The 25,520-nt window shown below is 34.5% G+C and overlaps 1 protein-coding gene across 3 annotated transcripts in view; it reads right to left on the bottom strand.

Annotated features, from left to right (window-relative positions):
• The window catches only part of LOC105220257 (FERM domain-containing protein 3), a 363,284-nt gene extending 355,675 nt beyond the window's left edge, over window positions 1-7,609 (bottom strand). The window contains exon 1 of one of the 3 annotated variants that reach the window (XM_054226407.1): window positions 6,502-7,609. Coding sequence is in view for 2 of the 3 variants with exons in the window: in XM_054226405.1 (XP_054082380.1) it covers window positions 6,502-6,588 (87 nt within the window). In the remaining variant the exon portion in view is untranslated. The remainder of the gene's footprint in view (window positions 1-6,501) is intronic. The other 2 variants (XM_054226405.1, XM_054226410.1) reach the window with 2 other exon arrangements.
• Between the last annotated feature and the right edge of the window lie 17,911 nt (window positions 7,610-25,520).

The following is a 25,520-nucleotide window of genomic DNA, read 5'->3' as shown; positions in this document are numbered from 1 at the left end:
AACTTGTACATTAAAGGGTACAATCGAAAACTATTATTATAAAATAAACAAAATTGCAAATAAGATTCATAACAGAAATTTAACACATGGCGATAACACGTATTCAACAGAAGAAATTAATAGAATTGCGCTTAAAACATTTAGAGACCATCTTCCAGAACCAACCCGCACCATGATTTTTTCGAGAAATCCTGTCACTTTAGAAGATGCTTTCAAAATTATAATAGATGCAAGGCACCAAAATTATACACAGTTTGGGCCAACAGAGCAAAACTATTTTAACACAAATAGTGGAGTTAAATTTAGCAACGACCATAACAATGTAAACACTCAAATTAACCAATTTCCAAATAATTCGAACAGTAATAGATACAAACGACAATTTTATTATAACAATAGAGAAAACAATAATTCAATTAGACCTTATTCTACCAGTGTCAAAAATATTCATAACCTACCATATCAAAATCAACAATTTGTCAATAACCCTAAACATAATAACATAAGTAGCTCTAGATTAACAAATCAAACCAGGCGATCAAACAATTCACAATTTTCACAAAGAAATCGGCAACAATTTAATAATAGTACAAATTGTTATGAAAATGGTCAGCCAGTGCCATCATTATTATGGAAAAATTATAACTCGCATAATAATACAAACCAACAAATTGAACCGATGGAAATTGGGAACTCCAGTGTAAATTTTCCCATTTCCGCCGAACACAACTACCTTACATAATAATAAATACCGCTTTGAAATCTTTAAGGTTTATAATTGATACAGGAGCAGAGTTTAGTTTGATAAACCCTGATATTTGTCACCCTAAGTGGAAGCAAGACGTTAATGTAGTAGCAAGAGCTTTAGGGACAAATACATTGATAAAAAAGTTGTGTAAATCCAATGTTTAAAGAATTTAAACTAAAAGATTATTTCTGCGAATTTTTAGAGTGTAAATTTAATAATAATTTTGATGGTCTCATAGGAAATAATATTTTAAGGGACTTAAACTGCATTATTGACTTTACTAACAGACAGTTCATAACAAAAAATGCTGTTATAACTCTCTTTCTCACTGAAGAAGAAGAAGTTTATAACAAAAAAGCATATAAAGAAAACTGGAAAAATTCGAAAAGGAAAATTATTTCGAATTGTCAATAAATATAAAAACGTTTTTTTATAAAAAAGATGACAAGTTATCTTTTACAAATGAACTTAAACACAGGATAATAACTAAAAATGATATGCCAATATACTCTAGGTTATATAGATATCCAGAGGTTCATAAGGCTGAAGTTGATAAGCAAATTGAAAGTATGTTAAAACAAGGGATCATTAGGCATTCAAACAGTCCATACAATAGCCCTATTTGCGTCGTCCCTAAAAAATTAGATGCGTCTAAGCAACAAAATTGGCGAATAGTCATCGACTATCGTAAACTCAATGATGTTACTATTGAGGATCGTTTTCCAATACCAAATGTAGATGACATTTTAGACAAACTAGGAAAATGCAATTATTTTACGACACTTGATTTAGCTAAGGGATTTCATAAGGTGGAAATGCATCCTGATGACATTGAAAAAACTGCATTTTCTACAGCTACCGGTCACTACGAGTTTTTACGAATGCCATTTGGACTACGAAATGCACCAGCTACCTTTCAAAGGATGATACATAATGTATTAAGGGGATATATTGGCACGAATTGCTTGGTTTATTTGGATGATGTTATCATCTTTTCAACAAGCTTAGAAGAACACTTAGAAGCTATTGAAAAAGTGTTAAAGCGTTTGAAAGAAGCCAATCTTAAAGTACAAGTTGACAAGTGTACCTTTCTTGCAAAGGAAACCGAGTTGTTAGGCCACCTTATTACTCCTGAGGGCATTACACCAAACCCTGAAAAAGTTAAGGCTATAGACAAAATAATGTTGCCTAAAACCCAAAAAGAAAGTAAATCTTTCTTAGGTATTACAGGGTACTATAGACGTTTTATAAAAGATTACTCTAAAGCAGCATACGACCTAATAAAATATTTAAAAAAGGGCTTAAAAATAAATATTAATGATCAGGATTACAAAGATTCTTTCTTTAAATTAAAAATGTTAATCAAAAATGAAGGGTTATCTATAGCTGCGAGAAAGTGGTGTAAGCCTAGCAATCATACTGCACAATACCGTGCAATATCGTTTTACCGATGGTGACAGCTGTCCGGTCACGCGATATTCTCGAAATATTTAATATATACATCCCCCCAGTTACAAGTTGACCAACAGGATATCACCCGAATTTTAGTGCGCTACTTCGTGGTGAAAACCGATAGGTACTTGGCGACTTTAACGCGCACCACGATCTTTGGCATTTTTGCCTGTCAAATGATCGGAGAATTATGAGCACTTGCATCAGTTCGCCGGTCATCACCATTGCTAGCGGTGGTCTGATAAATTGCATAACCTGGCGACCTATGCACAGTGGTTCCGCCATAGGCCAAAAATCAAAAAATCCATCACACGATTTTTTGACAAAAATCTAAATTGTCCACACTTCCTATTTGCAAACTGGATTTTCCTAAAAATCTATTTCTAAAAATAGAGTTAAATGCATGAACAGCTGTATTTTTTTAAAGCACACCATAATTTTTTTTTAATTTCGCAGCAACAACGAACTTTCATTTGTTCTGGTAATTGTTCAGGTTAACGAATCAAGATTATTTTTAATGGTTTTTGAAGCTAAAGGTATTTATTTTAACTTTTGAAATTAATTAAGATCTATTTTTTGTATTTTTTGTATCTTTTTTTCTGCGTCTTCAATGTGTTTACATAAACTTTTAATTGTGTTCCCCCGCGATCCCCCTTTAATTATATTTTATATAGTATTTAGCAGAGCCTTAAGGTAATTAAAGAGTTAAGGTTAGTTGCGGATGTAGTTGCAATCGTCAAAATAATAATGGCCTTTGAATTAACTTGTTTTAAGTTCAAACTCATCATAATTGGGCTAAGAAAGCTTGGAAAGAAGGATAAACCATCTTTATTTCAATATGTGTACGGTTTACTAGAGGATACATTATAAGTTTTTGTTTTAATTATAATGGCTGTTGAATGGCAGTGAAAAAATGAACTGTATTAAATTGGTTGATAATTTGCTTTTTTTCAACATGATTTTTATACTCTCGCAACAAATGTTGCTAAAGAGAGTATTATAGTTTTGTTCACATAACGGTTGTTTGTAACACCCAAAACTAAACGAGTTAGATATAGGGTTATATGTACCAAAGTGATCAGGGTGAAGAGTGGAGTTCAAATCCGTATGTCTGTCTGCCTGTCCGTCCGTCTGTGCAAGCTGTAACTTGAGTAAAAATTAAGATATCTTGATGAAACTTTGCACACTTATTTCTTGGCACCATAGGAAGGTTGCTTTCGAAAATGAGCAAAATCGGACCGCTGCCACGCCCACAAAATGGCGAAAACCGAAAACACATAAAGTGCCATAACTAAGCCATAAATAAAGCTATGGAAATAAAATTTGGTATGAATGATCGCACTATGAAGAGGCATCTTTGGATGTAATTTTTTTGGGGAAGTGGGCGTGGCCCCGCCCCCAAATAGGTTTTTTGTACATATATCGGAAACCAATAGAGCTATAAACGAGTTAGATACTTTCTACAGTCGTTCTTTTTAGCCACTTCTTAATACAGTCCAAAAATTAAAGAAATCGGATAATAACCACGCCCACCTCCCATACAAAGGTTAGGTTGAAAATTACTAAAAGTGGGTTAACTCACTAACGAAAAACGTCAGAAACACTAAATTTCACATAAGAAATGGCAGATGGAAGCTGCAGTCAGATTTTTTTTACAAAATTGAAAATGGGCGTGGCGTCGCCCACTTATAGGTCAAAAACCATATCTCTGGAACTACTCGACCGATTTCAATGAAACTTGGTTTGTAATAGTTTCCTTACATCCCAATGATATGTTGTGAAAATAGGCCAAATCGCTTCACAACCACGCCTACTTTCTATATACCAGAACTTTGAAGACGATCTGAATCGTTTACTTTACAATATATAAAGTAAGCACTAGTGAAGATATCGATGCAGAACTTTGCACAAATACTATGTTAATAGTGTGGCAGCCCCATTCTAAAAATACAAAGCCTTACTGAAAGTTTTGACGCTCCGACCATGACCATGAGAAGTATTTTTGCGCATCATTGCCATACAATGGCAATTACTGTTCTATGAGAGCTATAGGACCTAGTAGTCCGATTTTTTTCACTATATATTTAAAATAATTTTCTATATTTTTGGTGAAAATTTCATAGCGATATCTCAACGGGAAGTAGGTATGACCGAAGCTTCATACAAGTCGAACCACTGTGACCACTGTGCTATGTTTTAATTATAACTTGAACACTTCTATATTTAAGTACTATGAACTAATAATATTGTTTTGTATTTGCTTGAATGTTTGGCTAAGCATATTCCAACAAATAATTTAAAACACAACACAATTTGAATTATGTATGTAACATACGATTGTTCATATTGCACACTTTTCATGCCCTCGCAACATGTTGTACAGAGACTACAATAGTTTTGTTCACATAACCGTTGTTTTTAACACCTAAAATTTAACGAGTAAGATACAGTTAATAGAGAATGACCAGTTTGACGAGAAGAATTGAAATCGTTTGTTTAAATGCTTCAACATTAATATTTTGGTACTTTATAGAAATTCAGACTTTTTTGTCAGAGATTTGACTGCAGAACTTCATTATGTAAGCCCTATCTAATAACTAACACAAATAATCACTGGAGATTTTAACATTTGTCAAGTCTAAAGGGACTACCATACCATATACTCTCGAAGAAACATTTTTTAGTTCCCTGCTTGATAAAGAACATTCAACTACAACTGCAGGTACACAAATTGTAGAAGTATGCCATCGTAATTTCGTTATACACAGTTAAAAATATTATTATTTTTAACGATGAAACATAAAAAAGTAATCATATTGATGTAAGAAATCCAATTTTAAATACCGTATATAAAGTAACACTTGAAACAATTTTCATTGCCTCTGAGTTTTATAATACAGTAATCCCCGCTTAAGTACCCCTTCTTAACTTCAAGACTTTTAATAATACTGTAAAAGAAAAATGATAAAAAACTAAACCTTTGCTTTAAAAATTTCATTTCAAAATTAATTTTTTACACCTACATATGTATGTTTGTATGCATGTACATATATGTTAAAAAATACTAAGCAAGTATATGCATGGTATATGCCATCGCCCAATTATGGGGCAAAAACCATATCTCAGGAACTACTCGACAAATTTCAATGAAATTCGGAATATGATATTTTCTTGACACCCTAATGACACGTATGGAATAAATCCGTTCACAACCACGACTACTTCCCATATAACTCAAGTTTGAATTCCATCTTATTCCTTCACCTTATAATATATACATAAGGAACTAATGAAGATAGCGAGATAAAACTTTGCACAAATTCTGTATATGTTCCGTGGCATCACTTGTGGCGAAATTGGACTATAACTTTTCAATGCCCCGGATATCGAATATGAATGCTCAGTGCCTTATGGTAATTTTTTCTGAAAATATCGGTAAATCTCTCATATATCTCAATTTAATTCAGAGTAAATCTTTTTCTTCTAATCTGTACCAGATATGGTTCGGATCATAACTTCCCCTAGCTCTCATATAGCTTATAAACTGGTTAATATGTGAAATATCTTAGCCAAATTAAGTGAGCATATAATATTAGATATAATGTATGTTGGTGATGAAAATGAGTGAAATCGGTTCAGGAATTACCTCAGCCCATATACAATATATGACGATTTTCGTTTTTCTATTGGACTTTATGCCGAATAAATGGGTAAAATTGTGTGTTATCTTAATAAAAATATAGCAATAAATTGCGAGAGTATAAAATGTTCGATTGCACCCGAACTTAGCCTTTTCTTACTTGTTCTCAAACAACTTTGTAATCTTCATCAATGCAAACTGTACAATATTGTTTTTGGCTTCCGAAATCGGAGTTTTATTAAAATTTTTAATTTTTCGGAGAATATTTAGTTATTTTTAAATAAATTTTATTTACGTTCAAATAACTAATAAAACGCTCTTTATATCACTTTTGGACGCATTTTAATATCTTAATTAGTTTAAGAGATAAGTAACTTCAAAACATTTCTCTGTACAAGTCTTTTTTGGTTCACTGTAGGTAAAAGTCTAATAATTACTTGAAACATACATACATATTTCGCAAAGTTCCCAACTACATTTTTATTTAAGAATTTTGCTCATACATACTAACATACATATATCGCTGTCTAGGAATATTCGATTCTAAAAGCACAATTACTATACATACATATATGTTCGTAACATTTTTTTACATTTCCCATAATATCTAACTTTGCTCATAGTAAAAATTTATAATCAATAAATAAGAAAAAATACTCACCAAAAACTCATACTCAACTACACTGAAGTCTTCAAATAGACGTACCGAACATCTGTGAACAACATTTTCCGTTTTTTTCTTAAACATTATGTTATCCTTTATTCTTTCACTTGGATAAATTTTGACGGTTTATTTTATAAGGATAATAATAACAGTCTATTGTAAACATATTTTAACACTCCTCTTAATTCAGTTAACCCTTAAGTGATCCTATTCAAAAAACTCTGTGTATATTTTATTTTATAAACGTGTATATTTTCCCACTCTCATTAATGGAATTTGGAAAGACAAATGTTTCAGAAGCAATGTTAGAAAATCGACAGAAATATTACGTACAATATATGATAAAAGTTTACCTAATACTTCTGAAAGCCTTTTTATACCCTCGTAATATTTTGCACAGAGTATATTTTGTAACACGCTTGAGTAGAAATTGAGATATGTTGATGAATACCCAGAACATGTTGTTAACCAAAAAGTTGTAAAGTGATATATTTCAGCCAAAAGGAAAGGCTATAAAAGAAAAATTTGGTACACAGGAATGTAGGCTGAAGCGTGAGCTGTTTGCCCGTTTGCGAGAAGCCATGGAAGAAGAAAACATCAACGTGGACGAATTTGTTTTTGAATCGCTGTTAGAGGAATCGACAACGAAAATTGAGGAAAAGGACTCCGTGTTCATCAGGGGTACTGCACATGAACAAACTTTTGTCTGCAATGTCCCAGATGTCATCGCAGATGTCGTCACAGTTCCAGGCGCAGCCATTAGAAATGAAGGAGATGAAATCCCAGCAGCAATCACAGTTTGAAGCGCAGGACGCGCGTTGGTCAACGCGAATGGAAGAACTGGACACATGCTTAACAACAAAGTTATCCCAAATAACAGAGCTGTCAACGCAGATATCAAGTCAAGTATCAGTACAGTTGAAAGAACAGGACGGATGTATTCACAAGTGACCTCACAAATACAGGAACTAAAAACGCAAATTTCAAAAGAGCAAGAAAATTAAAGCTGATGTGGAAGAACTGAAAAATCGTCTCCGTAACCTGCAACTAAATCAACCAATGGTGTCAAAGTCAAGACTCCATCATTTGACGGCACAACTCCGTTTCAGATTTTCAAACTCCAGTTTGAAAAGACTGCAGTTACAAACAATTGGAGCGCGGTAGATAAAGTCACTACGTTATTCGTGGCTTTAAAGGGAGCTACCGCAAAAATTCTTCAAACAATACACAATTGCGAGTCAAACAGCTACGAAGAATTGATGGGTGTAGCTCTGCTAGGTTAAGTCTGCAGAGTATATAGAGGATATAAAAATCCACAGTTTCGTTAATGGTATACAAGACGAGAATACGCGCTACGCTGAAACAGTGTCCTTTGCTCTAACGCACGAAACTGCCTCCTTACTTAGCAACAGACATTTAAAGCATGGGAGCGTGCTGGCTCTGCCAATTGAATGCCCTGTAATCTCTGTCTCTCTGATAATTAGAAATATGAATAACGTTACCGTTAGCGGATGTGTGGACGGTAGAAAACGCATACAATCAATCGGATCTGGTCAACAAGGAGGTAAAACCAATGGGGCAAGGTTACGCACAGCAACTGGAGATGACACTAAATTTCTCGGGGAAGTAACATGCAAAATTGTAATAGGAAAGATAGCCCTGTTACATAATTTTATAGTGGCATATATCGTCGACGAAGTCATAATTGGAGTAGATTTTCTAGCTAGCAAAGGATTCAAATTAGACATAGAAAACAGAATTATAACTTATTCCAATATGGAAGTGTCTCTTATGTTTGGTTATGATAACAAATGCAACGTTACACAAGTGTTAATAACAGAAAATCAGAAGATTCCACCAAAATAGAAGCACTTATTTAGGCAGAAATAGGTGGAGATCAAGGGACAAACACGTTGAGGGTTGTTGAAGGCGCAAAAGAATCAACACCAAACTTAATTATAGGAAAAACTCTGGCTATGACACGACAAGACAAAATTGTGAAACATTTCAATCCGCCAGACTCCTCGCAGCGTTCCATTAGCCAAACGTGAAGTTGTAAGCCAGACCATACGTGAATTGAGCGATAGCGGCAAAATTGAACCCTCATCGAGTCCATGGAGTTCACCTGTAGTACTTGTGAAGAAGAAAGATGGCACCATGAGGTTCTATGTGGACTACAGAAAGTTGAATTATGTCACAAAGAAAGACAGTTATCCATTACATAGAATAGATGACACTCTAGACTCGCTATCAAGCACAAATTGGTTTTCAACACTCGATTTGAAAAGTGGCTATTGGCAAGTGGAAGTAAACGAAGAAGACAAAGAAAAGACGGCTCAACGTTCGTCTTGGACACGGATGCTAGTGGCTATGCAATAGAAGCGTTCTATCACAAGTGATTGACGAGAATGAGAAAGTGATCATGTATTATAGCCAGACGATAAGTAAGCCAGAGAAAAGTTATTGCGTAACGCGAAGAGAATTACTGGCAATGGTGAAGTGCATCAAACATTTTCATAAGTACCTTTATGGACAGCGATTTCGAGTAAGGACAGATCACGCAGCATTAAAATTGCTTCTGCAATTCAAGAATCCAGAAGGACAGTTGGCAGGGTTGATTGAGAGACTCCAAAGTTATGACTTCTCTATAGAACATCGCAAAGGTAGTCATGGGAATGCGGACACGATGTCCCGTCTTCCTTTTAATTTAGAATGTAGACATTGTTCAAGAGCTGAGGCCAAAGAACACATTATAGATGTCCGATTAATGACAATAACTTCGACAGAAGGCTGGGATCCAAAGGAATTACGAAAATGTCAGCAAGAAGATCCAGATTTGGAACTGGTAATGCATGGAGTGGAGCTGAACAAGCGTACAACGAGAGAAGAAATAGCTGCAGAGAGTCCAGTTGCAAAGGTATTGGGCATAGTGGAACAGTTTAAAGTTGGTGTCTGGCTGTTTGCATCGAGTATGGGAAAGCGAAGATGAAAGTAAGAATTCCTTATGTTTTCAAGGAGATGCATAACGGTCCGAGTGGAGGACACATGGGAATCACATGTTGAGACGTTTAACTCACTAAACCGCTGGATTTAACAAGATTTCGCCATACAAAAATGACACTTCATAATCACTTTACCGAAGCGATTTGAAGCTGAACTACTCTAAATCCCTCTATTTGACTCTGATTTTGCGCCATCTGTTGGTCACATTTGTTTAATCGGAGCATTTGTTTAATCAAACTGTCAAAAAATGTCACAGCTTCGGTCAACAGCTGCGTAGAGTGTTTGTTTACAGTTAGTAGGTGCGGGCTGCTGCTAGCTTTCAGAAGAAGAAGAGTACCAACCGTATTATATTTTAAAAATTTACCAATATAATATTGAATAAATTACTTTAAAACTAAAGCCCCAACAATAAAAATAATTATTTTTAATAAGCACTCATAATTTGGTTTTCATAGTTTCACTAGCTAACAGTACAGAAACACTCTTACGTATATGAGTCAAAAACAGCTGATTTGTAAATCTCCAACGGCAGTGGGAACGGGATAGTTTTGTGAAGCGCTTAAATGTAATCTAATCACTTCAAATTTTCTGTCGGAACATGATATAAAGCAAAGATTTTATACGGTTGGTTGTCGGCAATCAGTAACGGAGTGGATTGCTAATTGTGCTGAGTGCATTGCAGCAAACAGGCAATTGGAAGACAATAAAAACGTAATTTTGTTTTCAATTTGTTCAAACTAATTCAAATCGTTACAGAATGTATACTTATGTGAGCCTGTGTATGTATATTAAAACAATGTTTTTAAACTGGATAGTTATTTTTTATGAAGTTCGTAGTGGAAAAATGCACTTGTGTTCACTACCTTCACCAATCTTGAAATTTAAATAATGATTAGGCAGAATCACACATGTTAAACAAATAATTATCCTGATAAATAGAAAAAAATTAGATAAAATGCTTCGTACCAACGATATCACAAAAAGTAAAAATTAAAAAAAGTGTTTTTAACATATCAGTTACATGATGCTATAAAGTGTTAAGTGTTGAAATGTGCACATGTATTATATCGGCACATCCGATTACACCTGGGTATCTTGTTTTAATTTAAAAGTTTATTTTAAAAGAATTTTGCTCTTCTTCACTTATGGCAATTTTAATATGTTTTAGGCATAATTAATGTTGCATCAGTGTGGTGACTTCTATAAGAATCACTAACATTGTAGGATTCCAATGTGGAGGTTATTACCTTGGAATTGCTGATAACTGGATTCAAAAAAGAATCGTAGCGTTGTGCAAAACTTTAGAATTGGGGGAACAGCAGTTGAACGGTAATTGGATTTAAAATGCGGGGATAACTCCAACAAGTATGTTCTTTTGTTATACGGAAACAAGAATGATAGAAGACAAGATTACGACAGGCTGAAGCGTTCACGACCCACGAATGGGAATAGGCAACAGAAGAATTGTCAAATGGAAAACGAAAATGTGAAACATAGTGAACCAAATTGAATAATGTGCAGATAAAATATCACAATGAACGTAATTCTTAAAATCTTCATTTATAAAATGATCCAATATAATAATGCATATTTATAATTAAAATTATATGTTTTGTTACAAAAAGTTCGCCATTTTGCAACTTTTTTGTTGGTTGGAAAAGTGAAAAAAATTCTTTATAGACGACTTTTTTTTACTATTGTTGTCTAATTCCGCCATTGCGGACTTCTTTTTCAAGTTAATACATTTTTCACTTAGAATTTTAAATAATAATTAAGCACTAGCCGTGACTTCAGCTCTTTGTTTTGGTTTTATTGTTTTGTACCACCGTGCAATTTTGTTTTGATCGCGTGTTCGGGGTCGTGAAAGTTGTCACTCAACAGGAACTCAAACCCCAAAAAAGCTAACTGTAAACGCCTGTCGTAATCTTGTCTTCTATCATTCTTGATACAGAAATAGCTTTTAAATCTATATGAAGATGTATAAAATATAGTAAACAAATAACAACACTATAATTTTAAACCTACTCCTCAAGTGAAAGATTCAGAGGATTGGAACGATGAACGTTGCTTGGAAAATGAACGTGACGTCGCCATATTTTCTTTTTTTTTTAATTGTCGAAACGTTTCAATGCCCCGGATATCGAACGTGAGGGCTAAGGGTAATTTTTACCGAAAATATCGGAAAATCGTTGTATAATTTAATTTAAGCCGAAGGGAATCTTTTTTTTCTAATAGTGTGTCTCTGTACCAAAAATGGTAAAATCGGGTCATAACTTTCCCTAGCTAATGAGTGGAATCGCTTCAGAAATTACCTCAGCCCTCATATAATATATGTGAAGATTTGCGTTATTCCAGTGGATTTTATGTCGAATATATGGGTCTAATTGTGTGTTGTCTACTATATCAATAAATTGCGAGAGTATAAAATGTTCGGATGCACCCGAACTTAGCATTTCCTTACTTGTTTAATGTACGGATTGTCACTCACATTTTAACAATGCTGCAACTAACTTATGATAATATCATATAATATTATATTATAATTGTCAAGAATTTAAACTCAGGGTTTTACAAAATAGGCGTGTAAGTTAATATATAACATTTCTTTATTAAAGTTTAGTTTTAATACTCTGTGCAACTAGTGGCGACAAAATAATAATGTTTGCCTTGAATTAATTATTTGCCGAAAATTTTAAGATTGCACTCATATTTGATCAGAGTTAAGTTGATGTTAAAGTGTGTTGTCAATAGTCGAGAGTGCTACGTAATTACGTTTAATATAAAAGCAATAAACGCTTGGAAATACGTAGGCCGATTTTTCAGAGGAATTCGTGTAGAATCACTATAATAAATTTCAAAATTATAAAGGATTTCGAAACAATAACAAATAATAATAGCAAAATAAATAAATACTCAATTAATTTTCGTGCTAAAATTGAGTCTCCACTCATCTGTAGTGCTCAGCAGCTGTTTCTGTCACACGGCAACCAGTTGATTGTCCAGCGTAGTAGGTGGCTAGGAGCATTACATTATCTGCACGTATAGTCGGTATGGAGGATGGGATCATGTGTAGAAAGAATTTCACGAAAGTGAGGAAAGTTTTGGATTGTCATTCACTTGGGAGTGGGCAGAAACGATTTTTCTCCACATGATTCAAGCAGCTCCCGACTTCCAGTTTTAGACCAATTATCCTCTGGGTAGCCAGAAACAGCCGTTTCCAGGCGAGCTAAAGTGAGAAGGCGAACACACTTCTGAGGTTGTGCGTAGGTTGTGGGAACCATCACATAAAAAAATCCCCCAATGGAAAATCGATGAAAGCCTCGGATAACAGCTGGTTGATGTCCTCATGCGATTAGAGACTTACATCACCGCCATCCAAGAAGTGCGATGGATGGACAAGGACGTCATATATATAAAGGGGCGCAAATTTGGTGCTGGATTTGTGGTGGGAAAGAGACTCCGTCGCCGAGTCCTGGCTTTCACCCTGGTGGATGAACATCGAGCCACAATCCGCATAAAAGTGAGGCTCTTCAACATATCGCTGAATTTGGTATCCCTGCAAAGCTAATAAGGCTGTGTAAGCTGACGTTAAGCAACACCTGAAGCTCCGTCATGATTGGGAAGGACCACTCCGAGCCGTTCGATACCAAACGAGGTTTCAGACAACGTGACTCACTATCGTGTGACTTCTTTAACTGGATGCTGGAAAAATAATACGAGCTGCAGACCTAAATAGAGAATGTACAATCTTCTATAAGACTGTACAATTGCTGGCGTACGCCGATGATATTGATATCATCGGAAGCAACAAACGCGCCGTTAGTTCTGCTTTTTCCCGCCTGGATCAGGAAGCGAAGCGAATGGGTCTGGGGGTGAATGAAGACAAGAGGAAATATTTCCTGTCATCAAACAAACAGTAAGCGCATTCGCGTCTTGGCCCCCACGTCACTCTTGACAGTCATAATTTTGAAGTCGTAGATGATTTCGTATACCTGGGAACCAGCATCAACAACACCAACAAAGTCAGCCTCGAAATTCAACTCTTGCCAACATATCTACTACAATTCATTTCTAAGCGAAGATATGAAATAAGCTAAATGCGTTTTATTTGTCCATGATTTATCTATTAGCTTGTGGTGGTCAAATAAAACAACCCTATTATACTTGCAGCTTTTCAGAGCGAATAATCGGTAGATTTTTCAACATTGAGTTTGGCAAATACGTTTTGAAGGAATAGTCTAATTTTTGTTCATAGTTCCGTTGTACATCTATTAAGCTCAGTTTTGAGTGCAGCCGACTTTGTTTGCTGCCATCTTCATCGAAGTTTGTGTTTTCTATGGATTCCGTCTATGATGTATTTTGGTAATTTGCTTCCCCTTAGATTTACGCGAATATTCGGTGTACTGTTCCACGCCGCATTTTGAATTACTTTTGTGGAAGATTCAACTTCACAAACAAAGTCAATATCTGTCAATATGCTCTTTAGCTTAAAATCGACTTTATTCAGTATAGTCTTAAATTTGTACCAATCAGTATGTTTATTAGATAAAGAAGACGTGCCGGACTGAAATTACTTTTCACATAGACTTATTAACACTGGTAAATGATCGGAGCTTAAATCAGAGCAATCTTCAATACGTAAATTGATTTTCGAAACTTTGTTGATGACAAAAAAGTCGAGAAGATCTGGTAATTTCCTATCTATGGGTATATTTGTCGAAATAAAATTGCATCCAATAACTTGTATAGCTTTCAGAACTTCTCGACCTTTTGTTGTAGTGTGTTTTGCATTAAAGTCATCCATGATGTACCTTCCGTCGTATTTTTCCGATGAACTCGTTTTGATATTATGCCTGGGCGGACTATATAGAGCAATTAAGTATAATGACTGACTGTGCATTTTTACTGAAATTGCTGTAACTTGAGTTTCTTCAGTCTTATGCCGGTATTCTGCTTGTCACGTTTGTCTCATGTCCCTATTTGTCACAATTGCGAATTGGCGACCCTGTTAGTCAGGATGTAACATTTTGGTATTCTGGCTGATACAGTCTCAAAAAAGTTCACCAAATAGTGTGGTGAAATGAAAAGCAAGCTATCAGCTGTTTATTTTTGTTGATTAGAGATGAGAGCATGTTCACAATGATAATTTGTGAATTGATTGCACGCAAGTAGTTTTTATAAGTAGTTTCAGCAGAAAAATGTCTTGAAAATAATTGGATAATATGTACTGTTATATTAATTCTACTATTATTGTAATATAATACTAAAATAATTTATAAAAAATGCGTAATATATGTATTTTATCTGAATCAATTGTTAAATAAATATGAAAAAATTTACCTAACAATCGATTAACAGATGTACTCATCCTTACATTTGAGCATAACGGCAATCGAAGGTAAATAATTGTAAAAAATACAAATTCATAATTTTATGATTATTATATATTTTGGATTTTGGATATATATATAATACATATATATATATAATATATATATAAACATATTTGTGTTTTGGAAATCGAAATAATTTATTAAACGTATTTTCTTCATCTAAAAAGTGATCTTCCTTGTTGCGCAAAATAGCCAGATTGCGCCTACGAGTGTAGCTAAAACATAAGCACTTTGTTAACCATTATTGCAAAGTTGCAAATATTAATACATTATCTCTCTTCTTCTCGTTTTTTTTCATTATAATATATATTAGGCCAATTGCATCATTCATTATTTTGCTCTTGTTTTTCTGTGACCTGGTTTAAAGCACATCACAAATTAGAGACTGTTATTGCTCAAATAGAGATGAGACAAACTCGCCAGAATACCAAAAAGTCACTATAGAGATTACACCACAGATTCGTCTCTATTAGAGACTTGAGACTGCTCGCAGAATACCGGCATTAATCTGAGCTTCTGCGAAATGTTTAATAATACTTTTGATGAACACCGCGCTACCTGCACGTGTTGAGTTTGCGGGGTGCGGAGTATGGTATATTTATAATTTTAAAAATGAATGGTTCGTAAAATGTGTTTCGGACAACAAACATACATCAATATTTCTGTCGTTTAGAATAACTTGCAATTCATTTTTATACTCTCGCAACAAAAGTTGCTAAGAGAGTATTATAGTTTTGTTCACAAAACAGATGTTTGTAAGTCATAAAACTAAACGAGTTAGATATAGGGTTATATATATCAAAATGATCAGGGTGACGAGACGAGTCAAAATCCGAATGTCTGTCTGTCCGTCCGTCTGTCTGTCCGTGCAACGGATAACTTGAGTAAAAATTGAGATATCTTAACGAAACTTGGAACACGTATTCTTTGGCACCCTGAGGAGGTTGCTTTCGAAAAATCGGGCAAAATAGGACCATTCCCACGCCCACAAAATGGCGAAAACCAAAAACCTATAAAGTGTCATAACTAAGCCATAAATAAAGATATAAAATTTGGAATAAAGGATCGCACCATGAAGGGGCATGTGTGGAAGTAATTTTTTTGGGGAAGTGGGCGTGGCCCCGCCCCCAAATCGGTTATTTGTATATATCTCGCAAACCAATAATGCTATATAAACCAAACTTTCTGCAGTCGGTTTTCCTACGTACCCCACCACACACCATGAAAATAGTTGAAATCGGATAATAACCACGCCCACCTCCCATACAATGGTTAGGTTGAAAATTACTAAAAGTGAGTTAACTCACTAACGAAAAACGTTAGAAACACTAAATTGCACATAAATAATAGCAGAAGGAAGCTGCACTGAGATTTTTTTACAAAATGGAAAATGGGCGTGGAATCGCCCACTTATCTCAGGAACTACTCGACCGATTCGAATGAAATTCGGTATGTAATATTTTCTTGACACCCTGATGACACGTGTGGAAAATGGACGAAATCGGTTCACAACCACGACAACTTTCCATATAACTCATTTCTGAATTCCATCTTATTCCCTCACTTTATAATATATACATAAGGAACCAATGAACATAGCGACATAAAACTTTACACAAATACTGTATATGATCTGTGGCATCATTTGTAAAAAAATTGCCGAAATCGGACTATAACTTTTCAATGCCCCGGATATCGAATATGAAGAACTCAGTGCCCCAAGGTAACTTTTCACCGAAATTTTCGGTAAATCTCTTAGGTATCTTAATTTAATTCAGCGGAAATATTTTTCTTCTAATAGAGTGTCTCTGTACCAGAAAAGCATAAAATCGGGTCATAACTTCCCTTATATATGAATATATGAGAATACCTAATTATAGGATTTTCAAAAATACTATGAGCTTAATAGCTTATAAATCGAAAATATGCGAAATATATTTATGCCGAATATATGGGTCAAATTGCTTGTTTCTCAATAAAGATATAGCAATAAATTTCGAGAGAATAAAATGTTCGGTTGCACCCGAACTTAGCCTTTCCTTACTTGTTACTTTTGGAAAGACCATAGGCGTTCCATAGCATTGTTTTCAAAGAGTTACTGTTCATCAATAAATTGTATATGGTATTCAAGAGCGCTGAGCCGCTGATTTATGGACTTAAATGAATTTTATACTCTCGCAGCAAAAGTTGCTAAGAGTGGCCTCCCCCCAAATAGGTTTTTTGTATATATCTCGCAAACCTATAATGCTATATAAACCAAACTTTCTACAGTCGGTTTCCTTACGTACCCCACCATACACTATGAAAATAGTTGAAATCGGATAATAACCACGCCTACCTACCATACAAAGGTTGAAAATTACAAAAAGTGCGTTAACTCACTAATGAAAAACGTCAGAAACACTAAATTTTACAGAAGAAATAGCAGAAAGAAGCTGCACTCAGATTTTTTTTACAAAATGGAAAATGGGTCAAAAACCAACTCTACTCGACAAATTTCAATGAAATTCTGTATATAATATTTTCTTGACACCCTGACAGTAGAAAAATGGGCGAAATTGGTTCACAAGCACGCCAACTTCCCATATACAGTCGACTCTCGTTAATTCGAAACTCGAGGGACTCTTGAAATATTACGAATTATCGAGTGTTTGAAATATCAAATGTTTCGAAATTTGTGAGAGAAAATAAATAAAACTTCGAATTACTAAGTGTTGGTTAATTTTTATTTATTAATATAAAAATTACAAGAATTAAGAGGTACATTCGTGTACATACATGTATTCGTGATGTGAATTAATTAATCTTTCGAAAGAACTTTGTTATACTGGTTAGCTTTAAAGCACAATTCTGCAGCACACTGCTCAATAACTTTTTTTAAGAGAAAAAGTGCCTGAAATGCTTTTTCATCACTTTCGTTTTGTAGACAGAAGCTTTGTAAGGTATCAAAAGAGGATCTTGCTTTCTTAACAGACACCTGTGCCAAAGGTTCCGATGTATCGTCCTCATCTTCATCGTTACTTTGCTTATCTGTCGCAGATAAAATTTCGCCATCGGTTAGTGAACCTGAGACAGCAACATTTTCATCCACTTGAACAAAATCCGAAGAACTCACCCCGTTGATGTCAACTAATGGTTCTATTGCTAAAAATTCTTTTGCGACATCACTCTTCTTCTCACCTTCTTCTACTTTTTCGATTAACTTTTTCTTTTCAGCAATCGTCAAACATTTATACTTTCTAGGGATCATAACTAACGCTAACTTTTAATCTGCATACCAACGAAAGAGTAACAGTAACTGAATAACTAAACAAACCAATTCGTGAGAAGTGTGTGCGTCAAATAATCCAACTAATCATAACAAAAACAAAGGCTCGTGTATCTTGATACAAGTTTGAACTTGTCGCAAAATGTACTTACAATCTTTCCGCCTCTTCTCTCTGCAACTTTGAATTGTCGAGTGTTGGACGCTGATGAGTTCGAATTAACGCGTCGTTTTGTTAAATAGCAATGATTTTTTCGTTCGAGTTACCAAGTGTATGAAAATGTATCGATTTAGTTCGAAATATAAAGAGATTTAGTAGGGAACTCGTGATAACTTTGAATTATAGAGACGTTCGAATTATCGCAGGTTTGAATTAACGAAAGTCGACTGTAACTCAATTCTGAATTCCATCTTATTCCTTCACCTTATAATATATACATAAGGAACCAATGAAGATAGCGAAATTAAACTTTACACAAATACTGTATATGATCTGTGCCACCACTTGTGTAAAAATTGTCGAAATCGGACTATAACTTTTCAATGCCCCGTATATCGAATGTGAAGAACTCAGTGCCTTATGGTAATTTTTCACCGAAAATATCGGTAAATCAGATCAGATATCTCAAAATAATTCAGAGGAAATATTTTTCTTCTAATAGCGTGTCTCTACCAGAAATGGTTAAAATCGGGTCATAACTTCCCCTAGCTCTCATATACCTAATAGGATATTCAAAAATATGATGGGCTTAATAGCTTATAAATCGGGTAATATATGAAATATCTTAGCCGAATTAAGTGAGTATATAATCTTAGATATAATGTATGTTGGTGATGAAAATGAGGGAAATCGGTTCAGGAATTACCTCAGTCTATATACTATGTATGAACATTTTCGTTTTTCTGTTGGACTTTATGCCGAATATATGTGTGTTCTCTTAATTAAAATATAGCAATAAATTGCGACACAACCACGGTAGCTTGCAGGATGGGAATCGCCGCAGTTGCAACATTTGGCAGAATCTTTTTCGGCATTGGTGCAGTTGTAAGATGTTTGCCTCCACATTTCACACATCTCGATGGCTTACCGCAGACGATTTTGGTATGTCCAAAAGCTGGTCAGTTTTTGTATTGAGGGATTAATTTAGAGATATTGATAGGCTGAACCTGGACAACAGTATTAAGAATGCTTTTGATCTGATAAACTTTCTTATTGTCCTCGGTAGCATCGAATACTACTAAAAACATATCTAGTGGTTCTTTAGTATTTCACTTAAGTTTGTTAATTGCATTAAACACATTAAAGCCTTGATCTTTAAGGTCGTTCAAGATGGATTGAGTATCATATGAGAGTATTGAGTATCATAAGTACCTTTACTGGTAATGGTTACTAAACCAAGGCATATTTTCGTTTGACAAGAATTTTGTTGTTGTTCGATAGTCAGTAACATCAAATGTATTTAGTTTCTAGGCACCGTTACTCAAAAGCTTTATTAAAAAAATTGTTAATTGGTGGTGGTCGGTGAGTTTTGGTATCATTAATAGTCGCATTTTCTTTATTTTTATTTTTTAAAGGGCTATTAGATGTTGGGGAACTATCAGCTTTACGTTCTTTTGAAGAGCGCTTCTTTTTGAGTATCCACTCAGTTTCTTTATACTTACATTTGATAGTTTTGAAACATAAAGAAACTCAACAACCAAAAAAAATAAGCACAAGCGTATCTACTGCCCCACAGAAGGAAGATACGAATACAATCCATGAATCTGAACAACCATCATTTCCCAAAATAGTTAAAGATGACAACCAATTGCAACAACAAATATCTGGAAATCAAATAAATCCGAAAGTAGTTGATGATGTCTTTCTTTGACTCTCAACAAGCTTCAACAATCATTTTCACCATTGTCTTAATCAACTAGAGCGACTGCAAAATGAAAATACGAAGCAAAAAAACAAAAGAAACATATGGACGAATTATTGACATTACTCCATCTTGAAAATATTGATATTTGTCTTACATCAGAAACTCATTTCACAAATCTGACTTTTGTTATGTTCAAAAACTACAAGACGTATTGCTCTAATCACCCGAATAATAACGCTAGAGGGGGAGTGCAATAATTGTTCGCCACTTCGAAGAAATGAAAATAAGCGTTCCAGAATTTCAAACTACGTCTATACCGGTTGGAATTGGAAAAATAAGTATTACCGCAATATATAGCCCACCTAGGTATAATATTAAATGTGACTTATATATTAGGCTTATTCTAAATAATTGCGGAAAATTTATTATGGGTGGTGACTTAAACGCAAAACACTCACAATGGGATTCAAGAGTTACTACATCAAAAGGGAAAGAGCTCCTTAAAGCCGCTATGGCCACTGGGTGTGACTTCGTGTCTACTGGTAAACCGACCTACGGGCCTACCGATACAAGAAATTTACCTGACTTGATCGGCTTTTTTATCATTCGTCAAATATCGAAGTTCTTCATTACAGTGGAAAATGGCTTAGACTTAAATTCGGACCACTCACCAGTGTATCTAATTCTAAATAACCATGTAAAAGAAATCGAGCTACCATATCTCTCTAATAAACATACGGATTGGTAGCATTTTAAAGTTATGCTTGACAGAAATATTGATCTCAAAGTACATAAATATAGCAACACCTCATATCCTGAAGAAGTCTATGAATTTACGAAAGTTATTCAAGAATCGGTTTGGAAAAGCACTCCTGTTTTGAAGCAAAAAAAACTGTTATACTTAAAGGGAAACTAACTGAAACGTTTAGTCCATTTGCGTTCCATGATACCTTACCGCAGCTGGAAGCAACGCAATATTAAAGCGAAATTCAACCAACAACAAATAAAGAAGTGGAAAATATCATCAAAATAAGATTAAAACCAAAAAGGGCTCCCGGCTTCGACTTAATAACAAGTGATGTACTAAAAAATCTAACACCCAGAGCGTTAACAAAGCTTACATCGATAATAAACGCTTGCTTAAATCTGAAATACGTCCCAATGCCATAGAAGGTATCCGAAATCATTATGATATAAAAACCTGGAAAAAGTGCACATGAAGCATCGTCAAATTGTCTAATCTCATTGTTGCCTATTTTATTAGTTGGTTAATCGGTAAGAAATCGCAGCTAACAATATCAAACAAAATCATCGTATACAACCAAACGTTGAAACTTTTTTGGACATATGGAATTCAACTGAGTGAATGCGCTGCACCGATATACATTCAATCGGTACAAAGCTTCCAAAATAAAATCCTACGGAAATTTGTAAATGCTCCGTAGTATATACGAAATTCAGATCAACACCGTCATCTTCATATAAAAATGGTCCGGGAAGTTATTCTCGAAGCAGCATTGCATTCAGCGAGGTTGCAGAATCACGTAAACGCTGAAGCCCGACGACTAGGAGATACTAGAAATAACAGGCGTAGACTAAAGCGAACAACGTTCCATGAGTTTATATGAACACAAAAAGTATTATACGTAATATTTAGTTTCGGCAAAAAATAGCTTTCTATAAGCGCTTGTATTGTACTATTGCTCGAAAATTGTGTGAAAAGATGAGGCGACTTACAGAAGATTTCAAGACCGAAGGACCCCTAGAGGTGATCTAGCTATTGATGCCCAGAGTTTACTGAATTTGTTGAGGGAACACTTCTCCAGTCTGATCAATGGCCAGGAGAAGATCAGCTTCTTTGCAGAATATGGTCGGACGAAAGCATGCCCGGAAATTAAGTGAAAACAAGTAAGGAAAGGCTAAGTTCGGGTATAACCGAACATTTTATACTCTCGCAATTTATTTATTTAACTTTATTTATATTATATAGTACACAATTTGACCCACATATTCGTCATATATATTGTATAAAGTCCATTGAAAGTTGGAAACCTTAATATTAGGTTAGAAGCACCGAGGTCCTCGCGTTCGATATATGGGGCCTTAAAAACTTATGGTCCGATTTCGGCGATTTTTAGAAATGGGCTGCCACACTATAAATACAGTATTTGTGCAAAGTTTTGCACCGATATCTTCACTAGTGCTTACTTTATATATTGTAAAGTAAACGATTCAGATCATCTTCTAAGTTCTGGTATATAGGAAGTAGGCGTGGTTGTGAAGCGATTTGGCCAATATTCACAACATATTATTGGGAGGAAAGGAAACTATTACAAACCAAGTTTCATTGAAATCGGTTGAGTAGTTCCTGAGATATGGTTTTTGACCCATAAGTGGGCGACGCCACGCCCATTTTCCATTTTGTAAAAAAATCTGAGTTCAGCTTTCATCTGCCATTTCTTATGTGAAATTTAGTGTTTCTGACGTTTTTCGTTCAACCTAACCTTTGTATGGGAGGTGGGCGTGGATATTATCCGATTTCTTTCATTTTTGGACTGTATTAGGAAGTGGCTAAAAAAAAACGACTGCAGAAAGTTTGGTTTATATAGCTTCATTGGTTTGCGAGATATATATAAATAACCGATTTGGGGGCGGGACCACGCCCACTTCCCCAAAAAATTACATCCAAATATGCCCCTTCCTGGTGCGATCCTTTGTTCCAAATTTTACTATTATAACTTTATTTATGGCTTAGTTATGACACTTTATGTGTTTTTGGTTTTCGCCATTTTGTGGGTGTAGCAGTGGACCGATTTTGCCCATTTTCGAAAGCGACCCTCTCACGGTCCCAATGAACATGTGTTCCAAGTTTTATTAAGATATCTCAATTTTTACTCAAGTTACAGCTTGCACGGACGGACGGACGGACAGACGGACGGACAGACATCCGGATTTCAACTCCACTCGTCATCCTGATCATTTATATATATATAACCCCATATCTAACTCTTTTATTTCTTGGTGACATAAACAACCGTTATGTGAACAAAACTATGATACTCTGTGCAACAGGTTGCGAGAGTATAAAAAGGAGACCCCACAATCTGCGGCAATTTCCGTTAGATAAGCTTATTCTAAAGTTCTATCGAGCGTACCACCATCAACAAAATGATTAGACCTGGAAAATCTTTAACTGAGCAGATATTCATCATGCCCCAAAATTGAAAAAGACCCATGAAAAGAGACATCACTTCTTTGTCGATTTTAAAGTTGATTTTGACAGCACTAAAAAGAGCTGTCTCTATGACGTTATATCTGAATTTTGTTTCCCCCCAAACGATTGGGAATGACCTTTCCGAAACAGAGTGACTCACTATTGTGTGACGTCTTTACAACCTTCTATAAGAGTGTACAGCTGTTGGTGTCCGACGATGATATTGATTTCATTGGAAGCAACCAACGGTTAGTTTTACTTTTTGCAGACTGGTTGTTCACGTCACTGTTAACAGTCAGTTCTGTCCATCGATGACATCGATGTCATAAACCAAAGCTCATCATCGATGTTGGATCCATCGATAATTTTTACATTAATAATTGACAAAGAATAAAACACAATCTATAAGTTCGAAATTTATTAGGCAACAGATCAAATTATTACATATCCCAATATTTTTTATTAATTGACTGAAGGAACAGTAATTTTGATAAAGAAGAACCTTTTAATCGGTTTCTTTGTTGATAAAGAGTAGAACCAGCTTTTGAAAACTGTTGACAGTCATAAACTTCTGTCCCTATACTGTCGACTAGGGATGATCGATATTCAAAAAACATCGATGTTGACATCGATGTCATAATCGAAAGCTCATCATCGATGTTTGATATTTATCGAAAACCGAACATCGATGTTGGATCCATCGATTATTTTTACATTAATAATTGACAAAGAAATAAAACACAATCTATAAGTTCGAAATTTATTAAGCAACAGATCAAATTATTACATATCCCAATATTTTTTATTAATTGACTGAAGGAACAGTAATTTTGATAAAGAAGAACCTTTTAATCGGTTTCTTTGTTGATAAAGAGTATAACCAGCTTTTGAAATCAATCTGGCAACACGTCAAACTGTGAAGTTTAATTTTTTCTCGGTTCTTGAATTTGTGCTAAAATTTATCAATATAATTCAAGAAAGTTTACTTTTAATAAGTGTAATCTAAAGCTAAGTATTTGTGCTAATTTGCTTTTGTGTTATATTTAAATTTTAATTGTATTTTAACTATTTTCTTAAATTCTGGTGCCGAGTTTTTTAAATCATTTGTTGTTGTTATCAATTATCAATTTTCTTTCATACTTTGCAATTGTTTGTGCGATTGCATATTGTTTTTGTTTTAATTTGCTCTTTTCTTTTGATTCATTTTTTCTTTCATTTTTGCTCACAGCTGTTTGCGTGTTATTTTTAAGTGGCTCAGTGCTTCTCCAACTGCTCACTATTATATTGGTTGTGATCTCGGCTAATTCAATATAACTATCTTTGTTTTTCTATTTACTATTACAGTTGATCTCCTTTTTCCACGGTTTTTTTTTGCACGGTTTTTTTTTTTACACGGTGTTTTTGAACACTTCCCAGTTACCATTTTTACACGGTTTTATTTTTTTTACACGGATTTTTTATTTTAATTGTATACTTTTTTCCAATAAAATCAAAATTCCATCCGTCAATACGTCACAAATCCATTGCTGTTAATAGAATTTAATAAATTCTAAATTAAAATTAATTTAAAATTAAACTAAAAAATACAAATCTTAGATTCGAAAGCCAGTGAAAAGGTTGCAACAATTTCAATACGTAAACAAATAAATGAAGCTGTATGAAGAGTAAGAAAAAAGAAGACACAGCGATTAATGACGGAACTTTAAAAATTATTATTTTTTTACCATTCCCAGAATAGATGTTGTTTGTTCCTTCTAACAGTAATATGGACATACATATAATACCAGAAAAGTCTATAACAACAACAACAGTGAAAATTGTCATTGTACGAATAGATAAAATTTCATGTAAAATTAGATCTTTTTTACACGTTTGCTATTTTTTGCACGATTTTTTTCTTAAATTGGTCCCAATAGTGAGTTTCATATAAAAATTTGATTTTTTTTGCACGGTTTTTTTTTACACGAGTAATTTACTGTCCCAGTTAACCGTGCAAAAAGGAGATCAACTGTATATCATATTTTAATTTTTATTATTATTTACTATTTTGTTTTTTCCTTCAATTTAAATTTTTTCATAATGACTTACAATTTTCCGAATTGCACTATTTAAGGCGATTCTGGTCGTTTTGTTTCTTGTTGGCTTTGTGACGGGCTTGCCCATCTTAATTGAGCTGGATTGATTGAAAGGGTCTGCGCTGGTCGTGCTTAAAGTGTAGACCGACAGATATTGAATTATTTAAAGTTTTTAAACAGGCGCGCAATAATTTTAAAGAA

The sequence above is a fragment of the Zeugodacus cucurbitae genome, chromosome 3, assembly GCF_028554725.1.
Source record: "Zeugodacus cucurbitae isolate PBARC_wt_2022May chromosome 3, idZeuCucr1.2, whole genome shotgun sequence".
Classification (NCBI taxonomy): domain Eukaryota; kingdom Metazoa; phylum Arthropoda; class Insecta; order Diptera; family Tephritidae; genus Zeugodacus; species Zeugodacus cucurbitae.
The sequence above is the reverse complement of the archived record's forward strand: the minus strand, read 5'-3'. Positions and strand labels throughout refer to the sequence as shown.